Here is a 27,739-nt window from a genome sequence, read left to right on the forward strand (position 1 = left end):
CACAATGGACACGCCACCAGCTGAAACCTTACATATACATTTACCATGGAGACTGAACAGAAATGAGCCCAAAATCCTGATCCAACACTTAACACGCTGTTGCTATTAGTGTTTCCCCACTGCAAGAATGATAATGTAATTGTAACCTAATTATACCATTTATCTCAGGTTGTTTTACATACAGATACAGAAACATCAGGCTTATACATAATAAAAATAATAAACTTTCATCAAAAAACAATCACTGAGTCACGGATACGAGTGAGGACTCAGTTTCATCACCCCTGTCTCGTGGCAGTAGGCGCCCTCTCCAGCCACACCTGTCCTAGTAGCAAAAGAGGGACACAGATGAATTGACCTCCAGTGGCTCCTGAAGGAATCAGGACCCAGTGCATGGGAGGCACTGAGAGGAAGGGAGCTGGAGGATGACTTTGGTGAGTGCGCTGCAGGTAGGGGACTGAGCCAAAGACTCAGGAAGTGTGGGAGAGGGGTCTCCTGGAGCAGGGTGAGTATTTAGGAGGCCCTAGAGCTGTTTTCAGTACCTGGACTGGAGCCTCTGGGAAGGACAGTTCCACATTTTTTAAAAGGTGAGAAAACAAAAGCAGACAAATAAGCTGTTTCGGTTTCAATTTTTAACAACTAAGAAAGGACAAGATGACCTAAACATCACTAACACACTGAGACAGGAAACATTTAGCTGTGTTGTAGCAGGAGAAAGGGCAGACAGGTGAGGCCAGCAAGGCAGAAGGAAGATGAAGCTGAAAGCAGGGTTCTGGCAGGGTGCCAGCCTGGGAACCACCCCAGTGTCCCCTGTCCTGTAGGCCAGGGTGGGGTGAGGACAAAGCCACCCTCCCTCCTTGCTCCTACCCGCTTCAGCGCCAGATCAGTCCTTTCAAAATCCAGGTAAAAAATGTTTCCCAAGAAAGGTATTCTCCAGGGTCCTGGAGGGTAGTTCTTTGGGCGCCTCCTTTTGAGGAAATCTGCAAAGAACAGGAAGACAACAGCGCCCAGCAGGAGAGTGCGGAGGTGGAGCACGCCCCAGAGGGCGGCCAACAGGGAACCCACCACAGCCAGCATGTGGAGGTCCTTCCTTGGGTCTTCTGAGGAGTGCACAGAGGACTGTCCCAGACTGTCGCTTCCTCCCTGTAAATATGTCCAGCAGCAGCTCCGCCCCCTGAATTTGTGCCAAACCTCTCCCACCTCTGCTCTGCAGCTCCTCCCTCCCTGGCCTTCCTGTTCCGTCTGTGAGCCAGGCCTCTGCTGCACCCTGGACAGGGGATAGAGACTCTGTACCCCTGGGGCTCCCCATACCCTTCCTGGAACAGGCTGGGTAGCAGTGCTTTATTCATTTATCATAAAATTCGTTTTCTGGCACACACCCGGGGCTCAGGCTGCTGGACTCCTCATTTCCAGGCCCCCTTAGCCTGAGAGTGCCACAGTCAGTGGAGCCTGGTTACCCATCACTGTCCCCAGGCCCGCGGGTTCTCTGGCAGGAGCAGCGCTGGACCTGTCTTAGGAACTTACCATCAGGCGGGCAGCACACTCTACCCTCACATGAAGGGCTGCATCTCACAGAACTGTGCAAGGGATGATCATTTCAGTCCTGACTTGGGGTCAGAACAGGCACTGTGCAGGAATAAGGGAATCCCTGAGTGTGAAAGGTTCCCAGAGGAAGCCTTCTGTCCGAGAACGCTCTGCAGAGGAGAAAGAATGGCACCAAGCCTCCCAGCACTGAGCAGTGTCCATGGTAGCAGGTTAGGTAACATATATGGCAGAAATGTCTTCATCCTGGGCTTTATTCATTTATTCATTGTTGCCTGATTGTGAAGCCACCAAGGAACTGCTCTGAGAGCCAGGACCACTCAACCCACCCTACAGCAGCCGCCCTCTGACCTCTTTCTCCACCATTGTGGCTGTGGCTGTTGCACCGAGGTCACTTGTCAACTGGTGTCTGTATAAGGCTGCTCGGGAAGCGTTGAACCCTGTCTTCCTTGTGATCCAACTGCTGATGTTTCCTTCTGTTCCAATGCAGTTCTCTGGTTCTTTGTGACCAAAATGATGTTCATTTCACTTCGCCTCCCATCTAGCAGCTAGGCAATCACTGTTAGGGTCACTGCATGGTCTCTCCTCAGCAGTGTGATCTATTTTTCTGTGTCATTCAATCCTATGTCTTCCTCTCTATCAGCTCTTTATTGGTTCCCTGTTAACCTCCACACAATTTGATACCTGTCCGAGCTATTATTTTCCAGATTTAAACATGTTGTCCCGGAGAAGCTGAGTTGCCGGCACTCATTGCTGTGCCATTTTGAGACTGAGGAATACATTCTGAAAACAAAACAAGTTTCCACATTTGTTCTGTAAACCTGGATCCCGGGCTTGGTCAGCTGTGCTACGTGGAACAGGGTCACAGGTCAAGGCAGTGCTTCCTTATATCCACAAAAAAAGCTGTGTTTACACCAGGTGCTTTCACTGCCTGTATAAAGGGAAACATAACCTTCCCTGATGCCCTCCCAGAAGTGCATTCTGAGGCAGAAACAAGATCAAGCACTGAGCAGCATTCCCAAAGGGGAGAGCATTTTGCCATGCTCTGTGTCTGTACCCCGGGTCCCACTTCTAACTCTTGTTGGCTGTTTGGTAAAACTTGAACCTGAGAAATTGCCACACATCACATGCAGATACTTGACTGCAAAAGAAGGCAAGTGAAAGGAACAGTGTAACTATAATTTTATCATGTGCTTTATTGCTTACAAATCAATTAAAGTCCATTATTCTGTTATTTCCTTTGATTCTTACACAGAACTGTATTTAGAGAGAGAAAAATCCCCATTCCTCCCATCTCCAGGATGAAAAAATAAATCACATCATCCGTACATGATTGCCCTATATTGATTCTGAAGGAAATAGCAGAGCTCGGATGGTGATCCAATTTCCTCTCAGCCCAATTCCTCGCTTCTTTCCTCCCCCACCTCCATTCTGTCCCCTCACATCTGTGTGGGCACCAGAGGCTTCAGAGAGCTGCCATTTCTTCTTTCTTGCCTTTCACTCCCTTCTCAGGCATCATGCCCTGGGGATAGCACAGATGTTGTAGCTCTCTGGAGCATGTGTCAGGCTCATCCTAACCTTCAGGCTCAGCTTTTCATTCTTGGGGGGCTTGAAGGTAAATTTTTGCAGAAGGGAAGTGAAGAAAATAAACAGCTCAGACCTAGCCAGCTGTTCTCCAAGGCATGCACGTTTTCCTGTGGGACAAAAACAAACAATGTATTTCTAGGTGGCACTGTTGCATCTAGAAATTGGTATTCTCCACTCCTTCCAACAAATCCTGACCTTGTGCTTTACATCCAGCTTTCTCTGTGTGTCTGACAACCACTTGAATTCACCAAAGGACGGAAAGTGGAAATCCAGGATGACAAGATCAAATGCATTTACAGGTTAGTTGTGGGGTGAAGAAGCAGAGTACGGATTAATGGAAGGGGGAGGCCTGGGCTGACTCAGACAGTGGTATCTTGTCTGAATATTTCAAAACTCATTTAATAACCAACCACGAAGCAGTCAATGAAGCAACAACAAAATTATGTGATGTGCCTCAACCTTAGAAGGAAACAGCAAAGTATAAAGAAGTAAATGACACCACTGGGCTCCTAACATCCAAGCCACTTCCCTATGCCTGTTACCCTCCTGCACTGTGGACCCCCTGACAAGCACGGCCCTCCGGATGGAGCTGCCCGTTCCTTCCTCTTTGCATTTTCTGTCTTGTTCAAGGCCTCTGCTTCCAATGTGAGCATGGAGAACTGGGGGAAAGGGACAGAAACTCAATGTTGAGGGTATTGGAGGCCACCATGGTGGGACAGTGTTGGAAAGAAGGTTGGAAAGACTAAAGAACCTTGAGTACATCATAATTAACCTTTGTAGTACCATATGCTTCAAAATACCTGTCTTGGGACTCATAAAAGCACAGAAGCAGAGTAACTTGCATGAAATGAGATATCATAACCAGGAAAAAAACTGAAGAAGCCCTCTAATCTCATCCACTCTACATGAACTCAGAAATCACTGATTTCGGAGGCCACACAGTACAGTACAGCGTTATGATAGTGGCCAAGGTTACTTCCCAGGGACCTGAAGGTCACTCTTCCTGAAGACGCTTTCCCTTCATTGAGCTCACAGATGTCTGATTGGTGACTGCAGTGGGATCCAAGGATCTCTGTGTTCACATTGCCTCTGTCCCCTTAGCTGTCTCAACGCCTGTATCAAATGCTACCCACCTCTGCACATCAACATGTGGATCATTTAAAAGTGTTCAGTCCACGGGGAGAGATGAGAAGTGGAGGTGATGGGGGCAATGATTAAAGTGTATCAAGTGAATGTGCAAACCTGCTAAATAAAACGAAACGCATTAGTCTGTATTAAAATATGTGCTCATAAAAAAGGAAAAAGTTTAATGCAAGGCGAGTGTTAATTGTCCTGTTGCATGTGAGAGCTGGCATGCATTTTCCGTTGCTGTGTATTTGGCATCTTATCGGCTCCTACTCTGCCCTCCTTCAGCACCCTGAGCAGCACAAGTCCCTAGTGTCCTTCAACTCTATCATCCTAAGGCCCAGACTCACAAACCCAGGATGTTAGGGATGGGATGATGGTGTCATAAAAATAGCTTAAGATTATGCATGCAAAAGTGCTCAGTAAATGTAAATGTAACTGGTGTAATTGGCAAGTATGCCACGGCTTTGTGACTTTCTCCCTGTTGTTTTCCACTGCCCTGTGCCTAATTCAAGAGTGTTTTTATCTTTATTCTGTGCCTATCCCATGTATGTAGGGTGAGCAACTTGTGAAAAGGATACCAAACCACTTGTCCCAAGATTCTGTTAGACAAATCAATATATTTTGCAGAAATGGACCTGCAGAGTCCAGAAACAGGTTTAAAGAACTATCTTCATCAGTGACGACTGTGTGACTGGGATTATTAGACTATTCACGAAAGGAAATCTTTCTCACTTGTCAAAAATCTCTCTCTCCAACTCTTGTGCTGTGACCAGGAAAAGATCCCCATCAGATGGCATGTATTATTTGCTTTAAAAAGGATGACAAATAGTCACTTGCCCCTTTTCCTGTCTAATCATTAGTGGTTATGCACTGGTAAATGCTGCCTGAGATAATCCGTTTGCAAAGTCTCTTTTCAAAAGAATGTACTACAGTTCCCAATTTCAAAGCACGAGTGTATCCCTATAAGTCCTCCTCACGCTATAGCTAATTTAGACGGAAAAAATTTTGAACATGGTGACACATGAGGCAGCTATGCAGAAGAGGCTCTCGAAATGTGAAGAAATGACATGCAGGTGGGCATCACATGGCTTACAGGGGGATCCTTTCCTCTTTTAAAGGTGTGGAATCCATGTAGATTCCTGTCAGCAGAGGTGCAGCAATTATAAGGTGAAGCACGTTTGTGGAATGAGCAAGGGGCCATATTCCTACGGCATCAGTTTCTCACAGATCTAATGCCATGAACAAGAATGGTTATAATAATTGGATTATGCATCTGAAACTTTGTGTGGTGAGAAAAAACATGATAATATTATGAACAGGAAGCCTACAAGGCATTCCTACATCTGAGACAAGCTTTCATGTTAGAAGTGACTTTTTATGGTGTGCATAGGTGACGTGGTGTGTGGGGAGACGGGATACAATCAGAATCAGCCCAGACATCCAGTGCGGCACATCAGACCGAAAAATCATGGACTGTGGTCTCCCCACTCAACAGCAGGGTTAGTAGCACTAACAGGTGGTCAGGGCCAGCAACCTCTGTTCCTCCAGCCACATGGCCAGAAACCCTGGAGGATCACCCAGATCGTTTCACTCTGAGCCTCGTTTTCACCAGCAGTAAAATGATGCTTCTTTAGAACGTCAATCTGTCTTTTACTGTAAATTAATTATAAGCAAATCCCATGCCTTCCACAGCAGGTTTGTGGGGAGCACACTGCTATTTTCAAAAGACAGCGTGAGGAAGACACAAACTTTAGGTTTTGGTAAAACTGATTGACGCTGACTCCATACCATCCACAGCAATATCATGATTATAATTCCCATGTTTCGTTATGCCTCGCTTGCCTTATCTCCAGACTGGCATTGCCTGTGGGGAATGTTCCAGGGAGGTTAGATTATTTTTCAGTGTAGAATCAGTTTAATCTGCAAACAGATGTCAGTGACCCTGGCTACAAAGTCTCTTCCCTCCAGTATCAAAATGCTGACGGGAATTTGAACCTTGTCCATTTACACGAGGGCAGTGGTGGACAATCTCTAGCCTGCATGTTCTTTGTATTCCCTTGAAGACAAAGGATGTGAATGTATGAGCTGTTTTTTCTAGTGTTAACAGTTTGCAATAAATCACTAGGCCTTGGCTTGAAGTTTTGGCACTTGTCTCTAAAAGGTTCACTATCTTTGCACTAGGGTATACAATAAGATAATTTGCTATTGATTTTATGATGTTAGATTTTCAAAAGGCCATTGGACTGAAAATAAAACAAAGACAAATAAATTTCACTGAATCAACCTTTTCACTGTTCAGGCTGCATAAAATAAATATTTACTAACTTGAGTTGTGAAAAGTAATTAATATTTATGGAGGCCAAAAGACATCTTCAAGAATTTCTTATAAAGCCTAACCCAATCTAGTTAAGCTGATGGTATTTAAGTCACTGTGTAATGCCCGTAAGGTAAGTAGCCCCTTTCCCTTGCTACCTCACATTCTCCATGTTTAAATATCATCTCTATTTTGGTGTGAGCTGAATTTGTGAAGTTCAGAAGAATCTGTGACAATTAACCACTCTATGAAGATGGCAGATGTAAAATCTTCTTTGTGGGCAAGCGTCAGGTTATGGGTCTCTGTCCCTCATCCCTATTGCTGTGTAAAAGAGATCAAACTAAAGATGAAAACTCCATCAGAAGAAAGGGCATGGCCGAATCTCAGGGATTTTCTGAGCCAATGAGGAATCCAGGTCCACTGGACCACAGCCACCAGCAACATTCTATGAAGATGGCAGATGTAAAATCTTCTTTGTGGGCAAGCGTCAGGTTATGGGTCTCTGTCCCTCATCCCTATTGCTGTGTAAAAGAGATCAAACTAAAGATGAAAACTCCATCAGAAGAAAGGGCATGGCCGAATCTCAGGGATTTTCTGAGCCAATGAGGAATCCAGGTCCACTGGACCACAGCCACCAGCAACATGGAGTAGTGCTGAGCCGAGACAGGAGGAAGAATCTTATTCAAAGCAAAGGACTACAGAGAGGAGAAGGAAGACTGCAGGGAGGAACTTCTGCGATCTCACTCCTTGTCATCAGAACTCACCCAATGAGAAAGGCAGAAAGGATTCCCTTTTCTTAAACTGTCCATTCTCCAGGAAATGCTCTGGGTTGAATGTGTCTGGAGTCGCCCACTCTGTGGGGTCCCTGTGCAGCGCAGTCAAATTGGTCATGACCATGGTCCCCTAGAAAAGGGAGAAGAGAGTCAGGTGAGGCTTGACCCATGCAACACACTCAGGCACAGGGACAGGAGCCTGGGCTCCCGAGCTGCGGGATGCTGCTGGCCTCAGCTCCTGTACCCCTTCAGTTCCACCACCCCTGGATCTCAGTCTCCAGGATCCTATGCTTGTTCACAGGACCACTCAGGAGGATAGACTGTCACTGCCTGCCAGGAATGTTCCAGGAGGTTAGACTATTTTTCAGTGTTGAATCAGTTTAATCTGCAGGCAGATGTCAGTGACCATAGCAACGAAGTCTCTTTTGCTTCTTACTCTTCCCTGCAGTATCAACTGCTCTCCCTACTCACAGCAGGGTTCGTAGCACTAACAGCTGGTCAGGATCAGCAACCTCTGTTCCTCCAGCCACAGGGCCAGAAACCCTGGAGGAGCGACAGTGAGCCTTTCCCTCATGCTGCCTCATCGGACCCACCAGCGATGCTGGACGATTTACCTATCAGTTCATTCTGTCTCCTCCATTCTGTGCCCACAAAAGGCTCCTCTTTGAATTGCTGCCTTGTGTTCCCAGACTCCTGTAATGCCTCCTACCATGCCCCTGCCAGCCCTTTCCATCTGTTCCACATCCTGAGAGCTGAGCATGATTTGAACGTGACTTAACTGTGTCACATCGCCCACATACTCACTTGATACTCTTGAATAGCTTCCTGACACTCCCAGGTCATAAATCCATCCTCTTATTCACCAGGGTCCTCCCTTCTGTGTTGCCCTCTGTCTTAGTCACTGTTGTTATTGCTGAGACAAAACACCTGACACTCAATGTTCAAAGAGCAAAGGTTTGTTGTAGCTCACAGTTTGTAGAGGTTTCATTCCCTACTTGATGGAATGGAAGGCAGGGTGGCATGGCAGAGGGTCCTCACAGAGTGGGTAGGAGGCAGTAAAAGACAAACAGCACTAAGAGATGGCAGCATCATTGTCTCTGTCTCTTACATTCTGTGCAGGTGCTCGTCATTAGGGCGGGCAACACTCCCACCCATGATGGGGCAGCCTTCATCCCAGCATCCCACATGGTAGATCCTGCCAACTCTCCAAAACACCATCTGTGACCACATGAAGCTTTGGGGGACATCTACACAGAATCCGTAACACTGGGGCTCCCACTAAGGGGGGACCTCCCACTGGTTGTTCTAGCAGAATAGATTTCCATGTTGTTTATTAGGCGAAAATGTGTTTCTGTTTTTGTTTTTATTTTTGCTTTTTCATGAACTAACTCCTGCCATTCTTGAACTGTCAGTTCCAAACTCACTTCCTTCAAAAGCCTCGCCTAGGCGGGTAATCTGGCTCCTATGTGTCCCTCTTGCTGGAGTATTCTGAGAGCATCTTCGTAGCACAAGCGTGGGTTTTCCTTTGGTCCTTCTCATGCTTTCTAAGAAGGTGCTTCCATCCCCATCCTGCTGCAGATTGTTTTTGAGACCCTAATGTTTTACATACTTATGGCATATTTGTTGTTTAGTGAAGAATAATAATTGCTATTGTGAGTATGAAGCTCTGCATGTAAGACCTCACTTACCTCCATGCAGAGCCTGTGAGATGAGTTTAACTGCATTTTAGAGATGAAGCAACTGTATCTGTGACAGGTTTCACTGCAGTTGAAGTCACGCAATGGGCAGAGATAGAGACACTCCCTGTATTAGGTTTCTCTGATGTCAAAGCCATGGCTTCTGTGCTAGGTGCAATCAGATTTCTTAGTTTCCAGGATGGATATTAAACCTGATGTAGTAAAATTCGTAGTAAAGCAGTCTAATGAGATGGCCTGGTGCTCTGAAGGTGGATGAATGGTTAGAACAATACAAACAACACCTGGCATGTTCACATCTCATTCACTCCAGGACATGCTCAGTTAGAAGGGGAGGACTTCCTGGCTCTGCAGTGGCCCTACCCGGCAGTGTTCAGTGGGAAAGCTCCCCGGCTCCACCTTTGGAAAGTGTCCCTGAGGAAAGCCTATTCAGAGGGACTGAGACAAACTAGAACAGATCCTCACAGGCTGAGCAAGTTGGCCAGGGAACACAGGGAGACACCTAAATGTGTTTACGGATGGAAAATGGCAGTGACACAGAGGAGCTGAGTGTGGACATCGTAAGAGCAGGTAGCATGAGATGTCTTCTCTTCATGAAGACAGGAAATTCAACATGGGCCAATGGAGAAAAACTGAGGGGATGTTATTGTGCAGTCAGATATAAGCAAGTCCTGAGAAGGAGCATTATGTAATGAAAATCACTAGCATAGAGCTGGTTCTGGATCTCAACTATTGTCCTACTCTAGTTATGATATCTGCAAAATCATTTTTTCCTGGGTATCATCTTCATTTATAAAACGGAAACAAAACACTCTGAGAACAGACATTTTGAAATAAGCTAATAGTCCACTACACATGACTGTTGTGTAATAAATGTTTTTTTTCCTTTCTCTCCCCTTTATAATAATTAATACTGCATAGCTGGGACTGGCTTCCTTTCTTAGACCTACCAGCCCACCATGGGGCTGTAAGTGAATCTGAAGTAATACAAGCAGGGAAATTATGTTAGAAACAGCAGCATTAGAGTGACTGGAGAGCTGGGTGTCTCAAATGCCACTTCTCATTTAATGTTCTATAACTACAGGATTTTGTCACAGAGTTTCCCAAAATATCTTTGTCAGGTTTCAGAGCCTCCTCAGGGGAGGTGGGGGCATGACCTCCATGGGTGTGCCTCCCTCCCTTCTCCCTTGATTTCTCCCTGTTTCCCACCATGCCAAGAGCTGCTCCTCCTCTACATGTGCCTTTGCCATTCGAACCTGCCTTGGAGCCACCTACGCATGGATTGAAACCTCTACAAATTTGAGCGGAAATAAAGCTTTCATCCCAAGCTGTGGATGTTGGGCGTTTAGACAATCTGCCCATGTAAGTGATTCCTTAGGACTGGAACCCGTTTCATAATTTCCCAGAATGAGGTCACAGACGGGCTTGAAGACAAAGCCTGAGAGGGTCTGCTTACCTTTGGCAGGTGGTATCCACCCAAAGCGGTATCAACACTCACTTCCCTGGGAACGTTCAGAGGAACGATGTTGCCCATTCTCAGCACCTCATGGACGACAGCATTGGTATAGGGCATGGACTCTCTGTTGGTCAAGCATGGGTGATGCACCCGGCCAACCACTCTGTCAATCTCAGCGTGTACTTTTTCTGGAAGAGAAGGGAGTGGGTGGGTCTAGTGTTTCTTAACATTTTATGATTTCTTATACACATATGAGCATGTTCTATAAGAACTTCCCTGATGGATTTTAACTACCTTCAGTCTGAAGATCAACAAAATGGACCGTCCCCATTTTAAGGCTTATTTAGAAAATTGCTAGTGTTCTAAATTTCCTTGAGCCTGGGTGGCCTAAGGAACTGACTATCTAGGCTGAGTATAGCTAAGCTCATAGTAGAGTAAGTTCTTAATGAAGCTGCTATAATAAAGTTCCCTGCAGTGGCTTGCAAACCACAGAATTTTATTTCTGAGTTCTGATCCTGAAGAATCCAAGATCAAATTTTCAACTTGGTCCCTGGTAGGACAACATTGTCACTCATAGATTATACCTCCTTGCTGAGCACTGACAGCAGAGAAGTATGCAGCTCTCTGAAATCTCTTTTCTTCTTTTAAGTAACTGGTCCCACTCAGGACAGCTAATCACATTCAATGCCCCCCATTCCAAATACCACTACATTATTAAACTATCAGACAGAGCAGATCTATAGACTCTAACTTATCAGAAAGATATATGAGTCAAAAGTGAACACTGAGCTCTTGCTTTGCAACATTGTTGCTGCAATCTACGGAAGGCCTTTCAGTCCCAATTTTCCTGTCTTATTAATGAGGATAGATATGCCTTCATTTTAGGGATTCTTTGAGATTTACATGAATTGATTTAGGCGAGGATCCAAAACAATGATAGAAACCACTACCTGCCACCCATTGTGTTCTCTTCTCTTTATACCCTAATAGGGATTTCACCTGAATACTTGGCTGTCCTGTTGAAAACTACATTTCCCATGTTCTCTTTTGACTAAGTGGGGCCACGTCAGTAAGTTCTGATGGATGGAATGTAAGCAGAATAGATGTTTCATTCTTGGAACAAGCCCTTCTGAGGGAAGGTGTTTACTGCCTTTTCTTCTTGCCTCTTAATGCGGAAAGGCAGCCTTCCTTCTGAGGCTATCAGAGAGTGGAAGGAAGGCCTCATTCTAGACATAACAGAGCAACCGTTGTAAGGTCTTTGGAATTCTAAGAGCTTTACACAGCTTACAGATCTTTTATCCAAGAGAGAAATAAACATGTAACAGTTGTTTACTGTCCATTTTTAAAAGAGAAATTTCATTGGGGTAGCATATTTTTAGTTGGGTAAAATATATAAACATAAAATGTACCATGCAATTCATTTTAACCTATGGTTAACTTTAAATATATTCATATTACTCTGTAATCAATCTCTAAAATTTCTCATCTTGCAAAAGTGAAACTCTATATTCATCAATGGATTATTAATGGCTATTACCATTGTCCATTCATTTCCTGTGAATTTGACAACTCTAAATAACTCATATAAGTGTAATCATGCAGGAATTATGCTCTTGTGATTTGTTTATTAACAATGTTCTTGCTATAGCATCACTCAGAATTTTATTCCTTTTTAAGATTGAACACTATTATATCCCACGTGTAGTCCACATTTTGTTTATTCCTTCATGGTTGGTGAACATCTAGGTTACTTCTCCCTTTTAGCTATGGACAATTGTGCTGCTATGAACACAGGTGTAAACTTCTATAATTTTGATTGATTCTTATTTTGGATCCTCTATTGCAGAAGCCCAGTTTACATCTGTGATCATTAACTATTAACTTGACTGAAGTAAGTACCACCTAGCAGATTAGTAAAGTGCACTTCTAGATGTGACCATGCATGACTGACATATAGGGCAGCAAACTCAGCGCGGTCAACCCATCCTGGATAGATAGAAGAGAAAGGGGAAAGAAGAAGGAAGTGTCCCATTTTGGAAGAGCTTAAGTCTTGGCATTGCCTTGGACATGGCTGTCCAGTTCCTTTAGTCTTCCAATGCGCACTTCCTTTTGTGACTCTACACTGAGGTTCTAAGCCTGTGACCTTTGACTGGTTTGCATCACTGACCCCTCTTGTTGAGAGGTTTCCATCTTCTTGAGTTGAACAGATACTGGATCCTCCAATTTTCCAGCATACAGAGGGTCATTGTGAATTCTTCTGCATCTCACCCTGTACGCTTACCTAATAAATCTCTTGCATAATCATGCCTGTATTATCTATTGATTCTGTTCCCCTTGAGAACCCTAATGCACCATCCTAACTCAGAAGGTTTGAACTTTTTTTAAAAAAAGAATTCTCAGGTAGTAAGACCTTTTACATCACGATACAAGATGCATATACATTAATAAATACACATAAAAACATGAATTTTATATCAATATTTGAAAGAGACAATATAAAGTAATGTATCAATATACATGGGAAGCACTCCAATCCCATTTATTCTGTGTTTATATTAGGAAAAAAAAGTCTTGATCCACAAAACTTGTTTTATTCCTCTTTATTACACCATGATCCATAGTTTGGAGAATTGCCTTAGGAGAGTCTCCATCCACCACATGTTCAACCTATTCTGAAAGCTGAGAGATCAAAAATGATGAGAACAGCCATGGAGAGATGAGAGTTTGTGGAGTTGTTATAAGAATAATGTGTGATAAGCACATTCGTTGAGTTATGTTGTCATTTCTGGCATAAGAAAATATTACGAATAGAAATCATAAGAGTAATGGATGATTTGAGGTAAATAATTTTATCATATGGAAAAAATTGGGATGGAGGGAAGAGAAGATGTCAGGCTGGGGGCATAACTAAGAATAGTGACAAGGGAATGAAATGTACTTTAGGGAAGTCCCCATACACCATAGTGGGGATGAGGTGGGTCAGGCAGAAAAGAAGCACGTTGGATGGTACTGCACTCCACACTAAGGACAGTGGATAGTGTCCAGTAGGGAAAAAGGAAGGCAATGAGTGGATTTCCATCCGAGACTGCCACTGTTTCATAGAATTTATGACAATGTCAGTGGACTTCACTGTTTCCCCTGGACTCAGAGCTCACTGAGGGCAGGAAGTCGCTGCAGCACTTGTACTACCTGGACCTGTCACAATCCTGACAGTAGACTCAAAGCAGGAGCCCACACCCAAGGAGATAGCACAGTCTCAGGACTGTGCTGTCCACCTTCCCATCTGCCAAGCTGTCCTGCTTTCCAGGAGCACCACTTGGCCTGGTCAGGAGCATCTACTGCACGCTTACCTTGGACTTCTGGGTAGAGTGCCATGTATAGCAGACCCCAGCGCAGTGTTGTGGATGTCGTCTCTGTCCCAGCAAGAAAGAGGTCCAAGGTGCTAAGGATGAGGTTTCCTTCATCAAAACTGGAAGTAGTCTTGTCTGGGTGCTAGAAAGATGAAATTTATTAAGGTTCATGCAGAGAATCTGTGGCTGACACCATACAATATTAAAAGTCTTGAAAGAAAGTTAGAAAGGAGAAACTATATGCTTTTGATTTTCTCAAGTTTCAGCAATACTATTATTAGCCACCTGCCCCTACTGCTGATATTTAAAATAAATTCTCCAGCATTCAGTGCTTGAAAAATTAAGAAATCCGAGACCACACAGATCTGAGCATAGGCATTGCTCACAACGGCAAACAGACCATAACCAACCCACACACAGTGTGACCATCCATCAACTCCTACCTAGTGCAGCAGATGATTAGATTAACAGACCATTCTGAACTTGAATGAGGACAATGCCCAAAAAGGGATGGGAGCACCAAGGCCAACAGTCCATTACAACCCCAGACCCTGGGGCTACCTCCAGCAGAGAGGATGGTTTTACATCCACCAAGGTAAGCAAGGACACACTAGGCTGGAGCAGTAACCACAGTCAAAGTTGAACAGATAAAAGAGCCTCTGTTTCGGGGATGGCACCTCAGAAACCCATAGGTGTAAAAAACTAGGTGGAGAAAATAGTGGCTGGCTGGATTCTATGGCTGTAGATCTTGGAAGGCAGCCACTCATTCAGAAACACAGTAGAATTTTTCTCTGACTTAATCACTTAACATATTTTTCAATCTTTATTCTTCATGCATCAGTTTTGTTAGGGACACGGCTTTTTAAAAAATCTATTTTTGTCTCATTTTTTTCCTCATTCTCTTTTATCTCTTTCTATCTTATCCTGTCTTCTTTCTCTTTCATTTCCTGTTTTTTTCTCTGTGTTTTACTCCTTTTGTTCATTTTTTCCCATGACAGTTTTCTAAGGTTATTAATTTCTTTTTACTCCTCAATAGGATCCCCAATTTCACTTTTCTCTCATCCCTCTCATATCTCATGGATTTTTCACATTTTGCTCTTTTTCATTCTCTAGCTCCTCACTTCCTCCATATACAGCGTTATGTCTAGATGTCCATAGGGATTTTTTTCAGGGGCGGCTGGTATGATTCTGGTCTAGAATGTATGATTCTGGGAGTGATTCATGGTGCAACACTAGGCAAAGGGCACTAGGATTAAGGGTGTGAATTGTGCACACCCTAAGTAGACTGGGTAAGATAAAAGAGGCACAAAGAACTGTAGTCCTACCTTCCTTGTTTTGCTACTGTCTCGCCTCCATGAACTGTTCCCTTCTGCAGAGACTGTCTGCCTTGGAGCCAAGAGATTATGGACTGAAACCTTTATAAACTGTGAGCTAAATAATATGGACTGAAGCCTTTATAAACTGTGAGCTAAATAAACCTATCATCTTTCCTTAACTTGTATGAGGGGGGTTGCCTTATCAACGAGAAATTAACTAGGACACTCTACTTTTACTAGTATAACAATTAAGCATTATGAATCTCTCGATAGCTACTTCACTTTGTGCTATTATTGTCGAAAATTGTTCTGTTGTTGTGGCAGGCAAATTTAGTAGATATTTACAGTGAATCAAAACTAGGTTAATATCTGGTTTGTGTTAGTGTTTGTATGATAATTACAATTTTCTTTTCTAGGATAAGGACAGTACATTATTGGAGTTTAGGGTTTGTGAATATACAGGTTGTCTTTAATGCTACTACTGTTGCTGCTTTTGATACTGTGGATAAGGTGGTATAGTTGGTGCTGTTATTCTCAGGATGCTAATATCTGGAGTGCCTGGAGGTCATCATTAAAAATACTGTGGCTGATACCACAAAAAATGGGTACTTTACCAAATATGTTGCAAACTTTCCTCCAAGACAAATGGAGGAAAGAATCCTGTGACAGAGGACAAAGCCAATAGTCACACTGAGATGGAATCACTGAAAAGCAGACATTAACTAAAGAGGTCTCCATAACAGCAACAAAGATTACCAGTATAATCAACTCACAAGCTTCAATATAATAAAAAACAAAAAATAAAAACAGAAGAAGAGAAGGCAACAAAATAAATCCAAAATCTCCCAACTCCCCTAAAGCTGATTCGTGAGGCATCAAAGAAGAGAAAACCAAAAACCACACACTTGAATTATTGAAACATCTAACAGAGGAGACAACAAAATAGATCAGTAAGGCACTTTGCAAGATCACAGAAGACATAAATAAACAGATAATGGGCCATGTAAACAAGATAATCAGCAGCTCGTCTACAGAAGACACTAACAGATTGCTAGAAGCTCAATACAATTATGCAAAATATGAATTACCAATATAAAAAAGAATTAGGTTCCATAAAAAGGTTACAAATATAAATTCAGGAAATTAAAATCTATGCTAAGTATGAGCAGTGGAATTGATCAGCATTGGTAGGTGTCAGAACTAGAAGGCAGGGCTGTTATGGGTGACTAATTCATGACAGATACCTTAAACATTAAGAGAATAAGAAAATGGATCCTACATCTCTTGGATAATATAAAAAAAGACTAATCTAAGATTAATTAGATTTAGCAAAAAAATCAGAAAAAAGCACAAATGGTATAAGTACATAGTTACTTAAATAATAGTAGAAAACATTACACATAAGGGGAAATAATTGAATGTACAAAGAGGGGAATATAGAACCCCAAATAGCCATGATCAGAAAATAACCTCTCTGAGACACATCATAGTCAAAATCCTGGAATTTTAACATAAGAACAGAATCAAGTGGTCATAAAATCAACAAATCACTTCTTAGGTTAAACCCTTAAATGTTACTGCACTTTTCAACACATATTGTCAAGGCCAGGAAGACTTGGAGTGAAGTATTATAAGCTCTACAAGAAAACCACTTTCAACCTAGGCTGATATGTCCTGTAAAATTATCTTCCAAAGTTGATGGAGATATAAGGTATTTCCATGATAAAGACCACTCAAAGAATTCATGTCTACTGATCTAGCACTCCAAAATTTTCTGAAATATATCCTCATAAGAGACAAACCATCAGTGCCTAAAAGTCTCTTGGAATGAATATCCACATGGAGAGGGGTTTAATGGTTAAGCAGGAAGGTGGAGGATTGCAACAGGAAAATAATACAAGGACAAAACAAGCCAATACTTTTCAGCAATAACTCTCCATGTAATGGACTGATTCCCCAATGAAAATACAAAGATTGGTAGCATGGATCAAGAAACAAAATTCAATGGTGTGCCATGTAAAAGAAACATTTTACCAAATGATCTAGACTATGGTCACTGGAATTTTTCATATTTGTCCAAGGTTCTCTAATCTGAAGATAAGGACCCCTTGGTCTGGAGTGATTTGTAGTTTAAACAGGAATTAATGTAGTCCAGTTAATTAGAGGTATTCATATTGTTATGAGGTTAAGAGAATGTGGGGACAGGTCAGAAGTCTTGGGAAGATGGCTTTCAGACTTTTCCTGTCAAAAAGAGATAACAATTGTACATATATGCACCAAACACCAGCATGCTCAACTTTAGAAAACAAACATTACTAGATATAAAAGTTAAAATTAAAAACCCCCACAATTACAGTAGGGGACCTCAATATTTCATTACCATAAATAGACAGATTAAATACTCTCTTAAGTAAACTATTGAATCATCAATGGGTCACAGAAGAAATCAAGGAATGAATAAATCATTTTCTAGATCTAAAATATACTACCAGTACAATATATCAAAATGTATGGCACAGGATGGAAGCAGTCTTAAGAGAGAAGTTCTAGGTGTTCAATGACCAGATTACAAAACCTGAGTGAGCTAATAATCAACCTAACTATGCAACCAGAAAGCCCTAGGAAAAGAGGAACAATGCAAACCCCAAACTAGTAAAAGGAAGGAAAGTATAAGAGTAGAAACCAATGAAGTTCAGACCAAAAAACAATATAATGAATGAATAAAAGGCAGAGTTAGAGGTAGCCTGGGCCCCAATCCACCGCAGGAAGGAGAGCCACAATCTGGGCCTTGCAGCCCGAGGTCAGTCAGCATCATGGGGTTCAGCCATCAGCTAAATGAGATCAGGGGTCTTGCATCCTCACTCGGTCTGAGCCATTAAATGTTAAATACACTATATTGAAATTTTGTTCACTGCAGACATGTTCTGGACTGCTTCTTGATTTCAACATAATTCAAATGATTTAAGGGTGATAGACTAGTGACTACCACAGGTGGTCAGTGTCCAAGTTGTGCTTGATCTTAATGTGTTGCTGATTGTATCAGCTGGGATAAAGCATTGCGGTTGATTTGATGAACTGTTTTCTCTGACGTTATGAAGATGAGAATGTCTGAGGGTCGTTGGAGACACAGAAGCTAGGGCACAACTATATCAGGAAGATTTGTGTGATAATCCAGAGGTTACACCAAGGACAGTCCGACAACAAAAATAAAAATGAGAAAACACTTAAGCAAGACACAAGGACTGACTTCCAGTTCACCAATGGCAAACAGTAGGCAAATGAGGATGAAAAGGCAGTTAGTGAACCACCAGGACACCCTGAACTCAAAGCACAGGAAGTAACAAAACAGATCAATCAGGCTCTAGAAAAATTCAAAACAGAAATAATTTCCCAGATAACGCTAGAGGTAGTTAGCAAAATGGAAGTGGTGATTCGAGACTCTAGAGCAGAAACTGACAAAAAAATAGATGAGCTCAGGACCATGATAGAAGCCATGAAGGCCCAGCATAAGAAAGAAATGGAAAAAATAAACACCCAACATAGGAAAGAAATGGAATCCATAAAACAGATTCAAACAGATATCCAGGAGATTCAATACTCCATAGAAAGTGTACACCACAGAATAGAAGAATGCGAAGATAGACTGTCAGGTATAGAAGATAAGATGGCAGTCAGTGACCATGAAAAAAGAGTAAAAACAGTAAGGGATCATGAGAAATCAATCCAACAACTCCTAAATGATGCAAAGAAGAATAACATAAGACTTATAGGAATACATGAAGTAATAGGAGAAAATACAAATGATTGCAAAAAGTTGTTCGTAGAATTAATGACAGAAAACTTCCCAAACAGAGGGGAAGAATTTGACATTCAGATAACTGAGGCATATAGGACCCCAACCAGCTACAATCAAAAAAAGTCTACACCTAGACATATAATAATCAAGATCCCAGAAACCCAACAGAAGAACAAAATACTACAAGCAGTAAGAGAAAAGAAACAAATTACATACAAAGGAAAGCCCATCAGAATCAAAGAAGACTTTTCAACACAAACCCTTGGGGCAATGGGAGCCTGGAATGAGATACTTCAAGTACTAAAAGAGAACAACCTCCAACCTAGACTGATGTATCCTGCAAAACTCTCTTTCAAAATGGATAGGGAAATAAGACACTTCCAAGACAAAGAACATCTGAGAAGCTACATGAATACCAAACCTGCACTACAAGCAATTCTAAACAAGATCCTAGAAAAAGACAAAGAAGGCAACAACACCATGAGGCCCAACAGAGCAAATCAAATAGGCAAGGCAAGAAACTAAAAGGTGAAGGTGAAAAAGCAAAAAGAGTCAACAAATGGCCAATAACATGTCAATAATAAGTCAGTACATATCAGTTATAAGCATCAAGGACAATGGCCTCAACTCGCCCATCAAGAGAACTAGACTGGCAAATTTAATAAGAAGCAAAATCCAACAAAATGTTGTATATAAGAAACACACCTAGTGCAAAAAGAAGCCCATAGACTGAAAGTGAAAGGATGCAAAACAATTCTCCATGTGACAGGAGCCCAGAAAAAAACAGGGGTAGCAATCTTATTTGCAGACAAAGTAAATTTAAAACCATAACTGATTCTAGTATTATTGATGTAGGACGGTACGGTATTATACCTCTGTGAATGCAAAATATCTTGAACTTGCTTTATGATACATAGTAGTGACATGCTTTATCAGAGCTACATTTAATGATATTACTCTAGAATGTTCTCTTTCCAGATGATGATTAAGATGTTAATAAAAAATATGGTGCCAGGTACCACAACAGCAATAGAACTTTGCTGTTTTCTGGATATTATTCTTTTCTTTGTTTGTTTTTGTTTTGTTTTGTTTTTTTTAATGGAATATGCTGAATGTCTATAATTTTGTTCAGATGAACGCAGAACCTGGAAAAGCTGTTGCTGCTATAGATGCATAACATACTATTATTATTCTTTTTATATAAATATAAATATAAATATATATATGTATATATATACATGTATATATAAACTGAATTTTGGGAAACTATAACGGTGCTGCCAACTTTGGAAAAAGTCATCCCAATTTATTGTGTTGAGTTGACATTGTACAGAAATGGACAGCCATATTGGTCTACAAATGTTAATTTATTTTTATTTTTATTTTCTATTTTTTTCCATGTGTACAGGGGTAACACATACTAAATACGTAAGGTTATATCTACGTGGGTGTGATTACAGAAACTAATAAAGTATTCTCTAAATAATGAAAAAAACAATAAGATAAGACTATAAGAGCAAGAAGCAATTTAAATATGTTCAGGGACCATTTTCATCTCCAGAATTAAGGATTATCTTAATGTTTCATCATTGCCTTTTCTCTTTTACTTTCCTTTTTAGTTTTATTTTAGGATTCCCCATTTTTATGTTCATACAGAGATTTCTTTAACTGAAATATCGAATAGTTTCTTTGTGTGAAAAACTATAATAGTACACAGGATCCTAATGAGATAATTAATAATGTGAAATAGGAAGTAAAGGGCTAAAGGTGTAGGGAACGTGGGAAGGGTGGGGGAAAGGTAATAAGGGAGAGGAAAAAATATGAGAAACTGAAAAAATGGAAATAAAGTGTTTGTAAATGGGGAGGGGAGGTGGGGGTGAAGCGAGGGGAGGGACAAGGGGAAAAAATGAGAATCAAGACCTATTATGTAAAGGTACAGAATCCCAATGATGAATGTAACTGTATTGTATACCTAGATTGTACCAATAAACTCAATGAAAAAAAAGGAAGAGTTAGTTTTTCAAAACAATAAAAAAGACAAACCTTTCGCCCATCTAAGCAAAAAAAGGAGAGAAAAATCCATATCAAAGTAATTAGATATGAAAAATTGGAAATCACAATGGACGCCACCTAAATCAAGATTACTAAGAACTACTTTACAGACCTGTATGACAATCAGTTGAACTCCGAAGAAATGAACAGATCCTTAGATACATAGAATTACTGAACAGAACCAAAAACATTTAAATACTTTGAATCATCCAATAAGAGGCAGCGAAATTGAAGCACTAATAAATATCTACTAACTAAGAAAAGCCCAGGTCCAAGTGGATGAATTGCTGAATTTTGCAACAGCTTCAGAGTAGATCTGACACCAAGACTGCTGAAACTCTTCAATGAAATCAAAAGCAAAGGAGTACTCCCACAGTCATTTCTGGAAGCTTGGCATTGCCCTGATTCCAAAACTAGACAAGGATTCAATCAACAGAGAGAGTTACGGACTACACCTTCTCAGCCTTTTGGCTAAGGTCAAATGTGGAGAACCATGCACTCATCTCTTTAATGAATATAAATTCAAAAAGCCTTAAAAAGATACTGGCAAACAGAATGCCACAAAACATTATGCAGTATGACCAAGTACGCTTTAGAGATGTAAGGATGGTTCAACATATACAAAAAAAAAAAAAAGAAACACATCACATAAACACAAGCAAAAACAAAAATCACATGATCATATCAACAGATGCAGAAAAAAAGTCTGTGGAAAATAATTCCAACAGCTTTTCATATTATGAACATGAAACAAAATATGTATAGATAAACCTTATATCTGACAAATAAATGCCATTTTGAAATAATCTACTGTTAACATCATATTAATGGGGGAAAACTGAAAGCTTTCCCTCTAAAATCAAGAACAAAAGAAGTTTTTCCACTACCACCAGTCCAGTTTAACTTGGCATTCAAAATATTAGAAAAAGGAATTATGCAAGAAAAATAAAGAAATATGTATAGGAAAGGAAGAAGGAGTATTATCATTATTTGCAGATGACAGGATTCTCTACATAGAGACTCAAAGTTTCCAGGAAAAGACTGCTAGAACTAATAACCAAATTCAACAGTATAAGAGGATAAAAAATTAATACAGAAAAATCAATAGCTTTATTCTACAGCTGTAATAAATCCACTGAAAAAAGCTAGAAAGACTGCTAGCTAATAACCAAATTCAACAGTATAAGAGGATAAAAAATTAATACAGAAAAATCAATAGCTTTATTCTACAGCTGTAATAAATCCACTGAAAAAAGCTAGGATAAACAATACCATTCACAATAGCATTGAAAATAATTAAGTACCTAGGAATTAACCTGTACAATGAAAACTATAGTACTCTGAAAAGGGAAGTCCCAGTGGATGTTGGAAAACTGATGTTCCTGGATAGGCAGAACCCATAAAATCAAAATATCTATATTTCTAAAATTGATAGATATAATACCATCCCAATCAAAATACCAACACCATTCTTCAAGGAAATGGGAGAACAATGCTAACATTCATATGGAAACGGAAGAAATTGAGCAAAACTGATTCTGGACAAAAAAAGCAGAGTGGGAGGCCTCAAAACCCCTCTGAGAAGGGTAATAAGGGAAAAGAAAAAAATGTGAGATAATGAAAAGATGGAAATAAAGTATTTGTGATGGGGAGGGGAGGAGAGGGTGAAGGGAGGGCAGGGGTAAGGGGAAAAAATGAGAATCAAGACTTATCATGTGGAGGTACAAGATCCCAACAATGAATGTAACTGTAGTGCATTCCTAAAATGTACCAATGAACTCAATTAAAGCTGAAAAAAAAAAAACTCACTTGAATTTGTATTTCAAAGCTACTGTGATAAAACCAGCATGGTATGGGCACAAAGACATACATGAGGATCAGTGGAACAGAACAGAGGATGCAAAAGCAATTCCAAGCACATTCAATCCTTTGGTCTTTGATGACATGTCCAACAATTGCACTGGAGAAAAGAAAACCTCTGTGATAAATGGTGTCAGGAAACTGCCTATCCACAAGCAGAGCATAGACTCTACACCCACATCTCTCACCACGTTCTAAGCTACAGCAAAAGCGCATCAAGGAACCAAATGTTGAAACAAAAAAGGTGAAACTCCTGGAGGACAAAGTCAGTGAAATTCTAGAAGCTGTGGTCAAGAACTTTCTGAACACAGGGGTGGTGCAGAGGAAATGGTACCGATAATTGACAAATGGTACCATATTATATAATAAAGCCCTGCACAGTGAAACAACCAACCAACAGAACAAAGTGGCAACCTACAGAATGGAAAAAAATATTCCTCAAGTACAGAGCTCATATCTAGAATGCAGAACTCAAACCACTTTGGTCCTTCATAATAAAAGACTCAAGGGAAAAAAGTAGATGGAATAAAAAATGGGCAAGTGAAATGTATCTCTCAAGGAAGAACTACAAATGGCCAATGAATTGTGAAATATGCACAAACTTTGTTGGCCACCAGGGAAATGCAAATAGAAAAAAACACTAGGATTCTATCTTATCATCAAAAAAAAAAATCAAATAACAACAAACGTTGATGATGCTGAGGGAAAAAAGAAACAATTCCACATTATTGGTGGGAATATAAACTAGATTAACCATGGTGGAAATAAGTATGGAAATTCCTCAAAAACCTAAAACTAGAAATTCCATTTTTCTCAGCTATTCCCCTTCCATATATTTTCCTAAAAAACAGTTGAAGACATCATGTTACAGTGATCCATTCCATGCACACCCTTGTTGGTAGCAGCACAACTCATAATAGCTAAGTCTTGGAAGCAGCCTCTATGTCCATCAACAGATGAATGGATGAAGAAATGTGTATTTACTCTCCATGGAAAACTACTTTACCATCAAGAAAGATAAACTTGGTTCATTCAAAGGGAAACGTATGTGCCAGAAGACCGTATGGCTAAGTGAAATAAGTCAAACACAAAATTTAAATACTGCATGGTTTTTTATATGAGAAACTCAAAATATAAATAGAGCGCAAAATCAAAGAGAAATAGTAGGAAGTCTGGAGGTAGACGGTTCTCAAATAGGAAAGTGATCAAGAGATGGAGGGAGGTAGGAGGCAGGGAAGAAATAGGGGATGAGAAAGGAATTAAGAGGCCTTGCACACCTCTACCAACTGCCCACAAGGAATGCAAGCATTATGCATAGGAAACATACTAATAAAAATTTAAAAAGAAAAGCAGGATAACCAGTTCTTGTAACTGTAATTTTGCAGGCTAGGAACACAGTGAGAAATATGAGATGTGATTGATCAGGTGGGCTTTCCGCATGAGCTCTATCACTTATTTGACGCTTGACCTAGGACACGTCCCTTAACATTGCAGTCCTTCTGTCTCCTGCTTTAAAGTGGACGCACTACCCACCCCCTAAAATGACATCATGACTCTTCTGAGATACAAAAGTCCTGCAGCTAATAAATATTTGTGTTGATAGCACAAAAAATAAGCTGGATTCTTCTATGTCCAAATATGCTCCTAACTCCCTATTACTCTGCCAGTTTAAACCTTTCTTATTTCTTTAATAATTCTACATGATTGCCTGTCATTTTTTCCCTTTGCTTTAGGAAGTTCACTTTTTCAAAGTTTTCTTAATGTGCTGTATACTAAGGGATAGGTAAAGACTCCTCCTCTAAGCGGAAACCAAAGCTTGGAGGGAAAATGGAAACAAATTCCCATTCTACCCACTCCTGGAGGAGAATTCTGTCATCCGAGGAGACCAAGTTTATGACACTGCTTCACTGACATCTACACAGGCTTGCTGTGCTCAAGGCCATGTATTCAGTTTGGCTTTTTACTGCTTCTCACCTGTAATGTTGGTAAATTTGTGATATGGGGAGGTATAATAGCAGAGTGGCCCCATTCCAACCTTTAGGTTACACTCTGGCTTCCAACTCAGCTTTACCTGTATTCTGCAGTGGGGGCTGAGAGAAGGGGCATGGAACAAGGTTTATTTCCAAGCAATAAGGAAATGGACTTCTGAAGCTAAACTGCTATTTTCCCCTTGTGTACGAATCCTTCACATGTGGGTACAGAGGAGAACTACAGTGATGATAAATCTTTCAGTTTTCAAGGATAACAAACAGCCAATTGCTTCTTGCGTGCTATGTGCTCCTCACAACTGGAATAGAGGAGGAGAAGGCAATTTATTTGGCCATTCTCAGGGTCTTAAGTCAAATAGCATCAGACACTTATTTTTATTTCTGATGGTTCCAGCCTCCTGAGTTCATGATGACCTACACATACAAAACACTGCCTCTATGTCTGCTCCTGTGGTGGGCTAAATACTGATCTACAGGATGTCCTTGCCCCAATTTTTTGTGTGATTATAAGCCAAAAGGACTTTGCAGACATGATTAATTTAAGCCTTTTGAGATGGAAAGATTATCCTGAATAATCCTTACATGAGAAAGACCAGATTGTCAGGCTCAGAGAGAGGTGATGTGTGGACAGAACTACGGCTCAGAGAGGAGAGAGGATGCTACACTCCTGATGCTAAAGATCCAGGACTGGGCCACAAAATGGGGAATGCGGTTGGCCTCCAGGAGGTGGAACAGTCCTGGAAGTGGAGCCTTCAAACCTCCAGAGAAGCTGGCCTGACCAACACTTTGACTTTGCCAAAGGGAATCTGATCTTCTAATTCCATCATGTAGAACTTAAGAGAGATCTGAGCTATTTTAATACACAGGTGCAGATGCTTGTCAGAGCTGCATTTTGATACTAACATGCTGCTCTTGATTCTTTAAAAACACAACATGGAAACCAAGTTTGCTCTCCTCACCTGTGCCATTTCCTTGAGGTAAGCGTCAATAAAGTCCTTTGGCTCATCAGGATTCCAGTCTCTCTTGTGATTTTCAATTACACGAGAAACAAATGACTTCAGTTCATCCCAGTCTCTGAAGAGAGTCTGATGAGGTCCAGGGAGGAATTCCATTATCCGTGGAAAGAAATTGTACATCTAGCAGAGAGAAATAAAGTGATCATTGAAAAGTCATGCCACTGATTTTGCACTTTTCATGACAGTCTTCTTCCTCTTTTATTTGCTCGCACTTACACTGTGGGTTCACTTGAACTCCTCTCATCATCTCAGCGCTATTACAGGAATTTCAATTCTCCAACCAACGTTTACTATAAAAGATCAATCATAATATACTTTTTGATCCCTTAACTAGTTTCATGTGAAAGGGTGCATCTCTGGGTGAGGTGCTATTGTGACTCTGGAGACTGCATGACAGAAGATACAAACGTTACCTAACACAGGAGGGGAAGACTATTGTCTTATTTGCTTGCACATTCAGATATCAACTTTACACAAGTGTTGCTCTGTTGCATTTTTATGAAATGTGAAAATAGGCAGAGCAAAAGTATTGCCTATCAAAATGTCTGGTATAGATGGGGACTCCAACAAATTTTTATTAGATTTAACCTATGGCCTCTTTTATTTCCCTCCCAGGAATTTCTTTTTCCTTAGGAACCCACTAAAGTCTCTTGATGTTCAAGCTCTCTTAATAGGAGAGAAGCACATGGAACTGCTGGAGTGGGCTCTTCCATAGCTCACATTGACAACAAGGAACACAAAGCAACTTTGACTGTAACTAAAATGGTTCCCTTTATTGTATCCTTTCTGTTTGCCAGGAGTCATCCTAATCTAGCAGTCAGATTTCTGTGATAGAATCATGAAGCTCCAGGAAAAGACACTTGTCAGGAGCAAGAACCAGCAGTTTAGAAATTTTTACCTTTCTTTGTATCTACACATCTACGCACGAGAAGTGAGGTGTGTCCATGTGGACACTTGCATGGGAATGATCATGGCAGCTTGATTCATAACATTCAGTGCTTGGAAACAGCTCACATGTCCAGTAAAATGCTGATTAACCAGGGTGGCACATTCTTACAATGCAATGTTAGTTTATATTAAAAAATACAGAATAATCTAAAAAAAACCCAACCCTGCTTAATGTGAAACTGCACCTAGAAAAATTCATCTGAGGAGTAAAAAAAGAACTGTGTAGGGTGGAACATGGAGAGAAGGCACTCAAAGGCAAGGACAATATTGTTGTTTCACTAAAAATTCCAACATAGATGCTGGTCATGTAAATTCTGCAGTTCATGTGAATGATAGAACTATTTTCTATATAGTAAATATCGACACCTGTAATCCCAGGCTGAGGAAGGAGGATCACTGCAAGCTCAAGTCCTGACGCAGTTATCTAACAAGATTTTGTCTTAAAAATATGGAAGGAAGGATAGAAAGAACAGTAGGAAGCAAGGAAGGAAAAAAAAGAAAGGGAAGGAAGGGAAGAACTACAATGTGGGAAAAAATTTTCACCAGCTGCTCCTCAGACAAAGGACTGTTATCTATAATGTATAAAGAACTCAAAACAATCAGCCTCCCCAAATATAAACACCCTATTCAAAAATGGGCAGCTGAAATGAACAGACAATTCTCAGACAAAGAAGCAAAAGTAGCAAGTAAATATATGAAAAAATGTTCTACATCACTGGTCATTCGAGAGATGCAGATGAAAGCAACACTGAGATTCCACCTCACCCCACAAAGAATGGCTGCTGTCAAGAAATCAACCAATAACAAATGTTGGTGGAGTTGCGCGGAAAAGGAACCCTTCTCCATTGTTGGTGGGATGCAAACTGGTGCAACCACAATGGAAATCAATATGGAGATACTTCAAAGAGCTGGGACTAGA

General features: G+C 40.9%; 1 protein-coding gene and 1 pseudogene across 2 annotated transcripts in view; both read right to left on the reverse strand.

Annotated features, from left to right (window-relative positions):
- Positions 1 to 1,092, reverse strand: part of LOC104859956 — a 33,943-nt pseudogene extending 32,851 nt beyond the window's left edge.
- A 1,628-nt stretch (positions 1,093 to 2,720) lies between these two features.
- Positions 2,721 to 27,739, reverse strand: part of LOC104859955 (cytochrome P450 2J2) — a 35,805-nt gene continuing 10,786 nt past the window's right edge. The window contains exons 5-9 of one of the 2 annotated variants that reach the window (XM_010620861.1): positions 25,816 to 25,992; positions 13,845 to 13,986; positions 10,495 to 10,682; positions 7,336 to 7,474; positions 2,721 to 3,236 (exon numbers count right to left, since the gene is read on the reverse strand). In XM_010620861.1, the coding sequence (XP_010619163.1) occupies positions 3,058 to 3,236; positions 7,336 to 7,474; positions 10,495 to 10,682; positions 13,845 to 13,986; positions 25,816 to 25,992 (825 nt within the window). In that variant the 3' untranslated portion in view covers positions 2,721 to 3,057. The remainder of the gene's footprint in view (positions 3,237 to 7,335; positions 7,475 to 10,494; positions 10,683 to 13,844; positions 13,987 to 25,815; positions 25,993 to 27,739) is intronic. The other variant, XM_033767687.1, reaches the window with a different exon arrangement.

Source organism: Fukomys damarensis, unplaced genomic scaffold (assembly GCF_012274545.1).
Source record: "Fukomys damarensis isolate Sample0158 unplaced genomic scaffold, DMR_v1.0_HiC HiC_scaffold_23, whole genome shotgun sequence".
Lineage (NCBI taxonomy): Eukaryota > Metazoa > Chordata > Mammalia > Rodentia > Bathyergidae > Fukomys > Fukomys damarensis.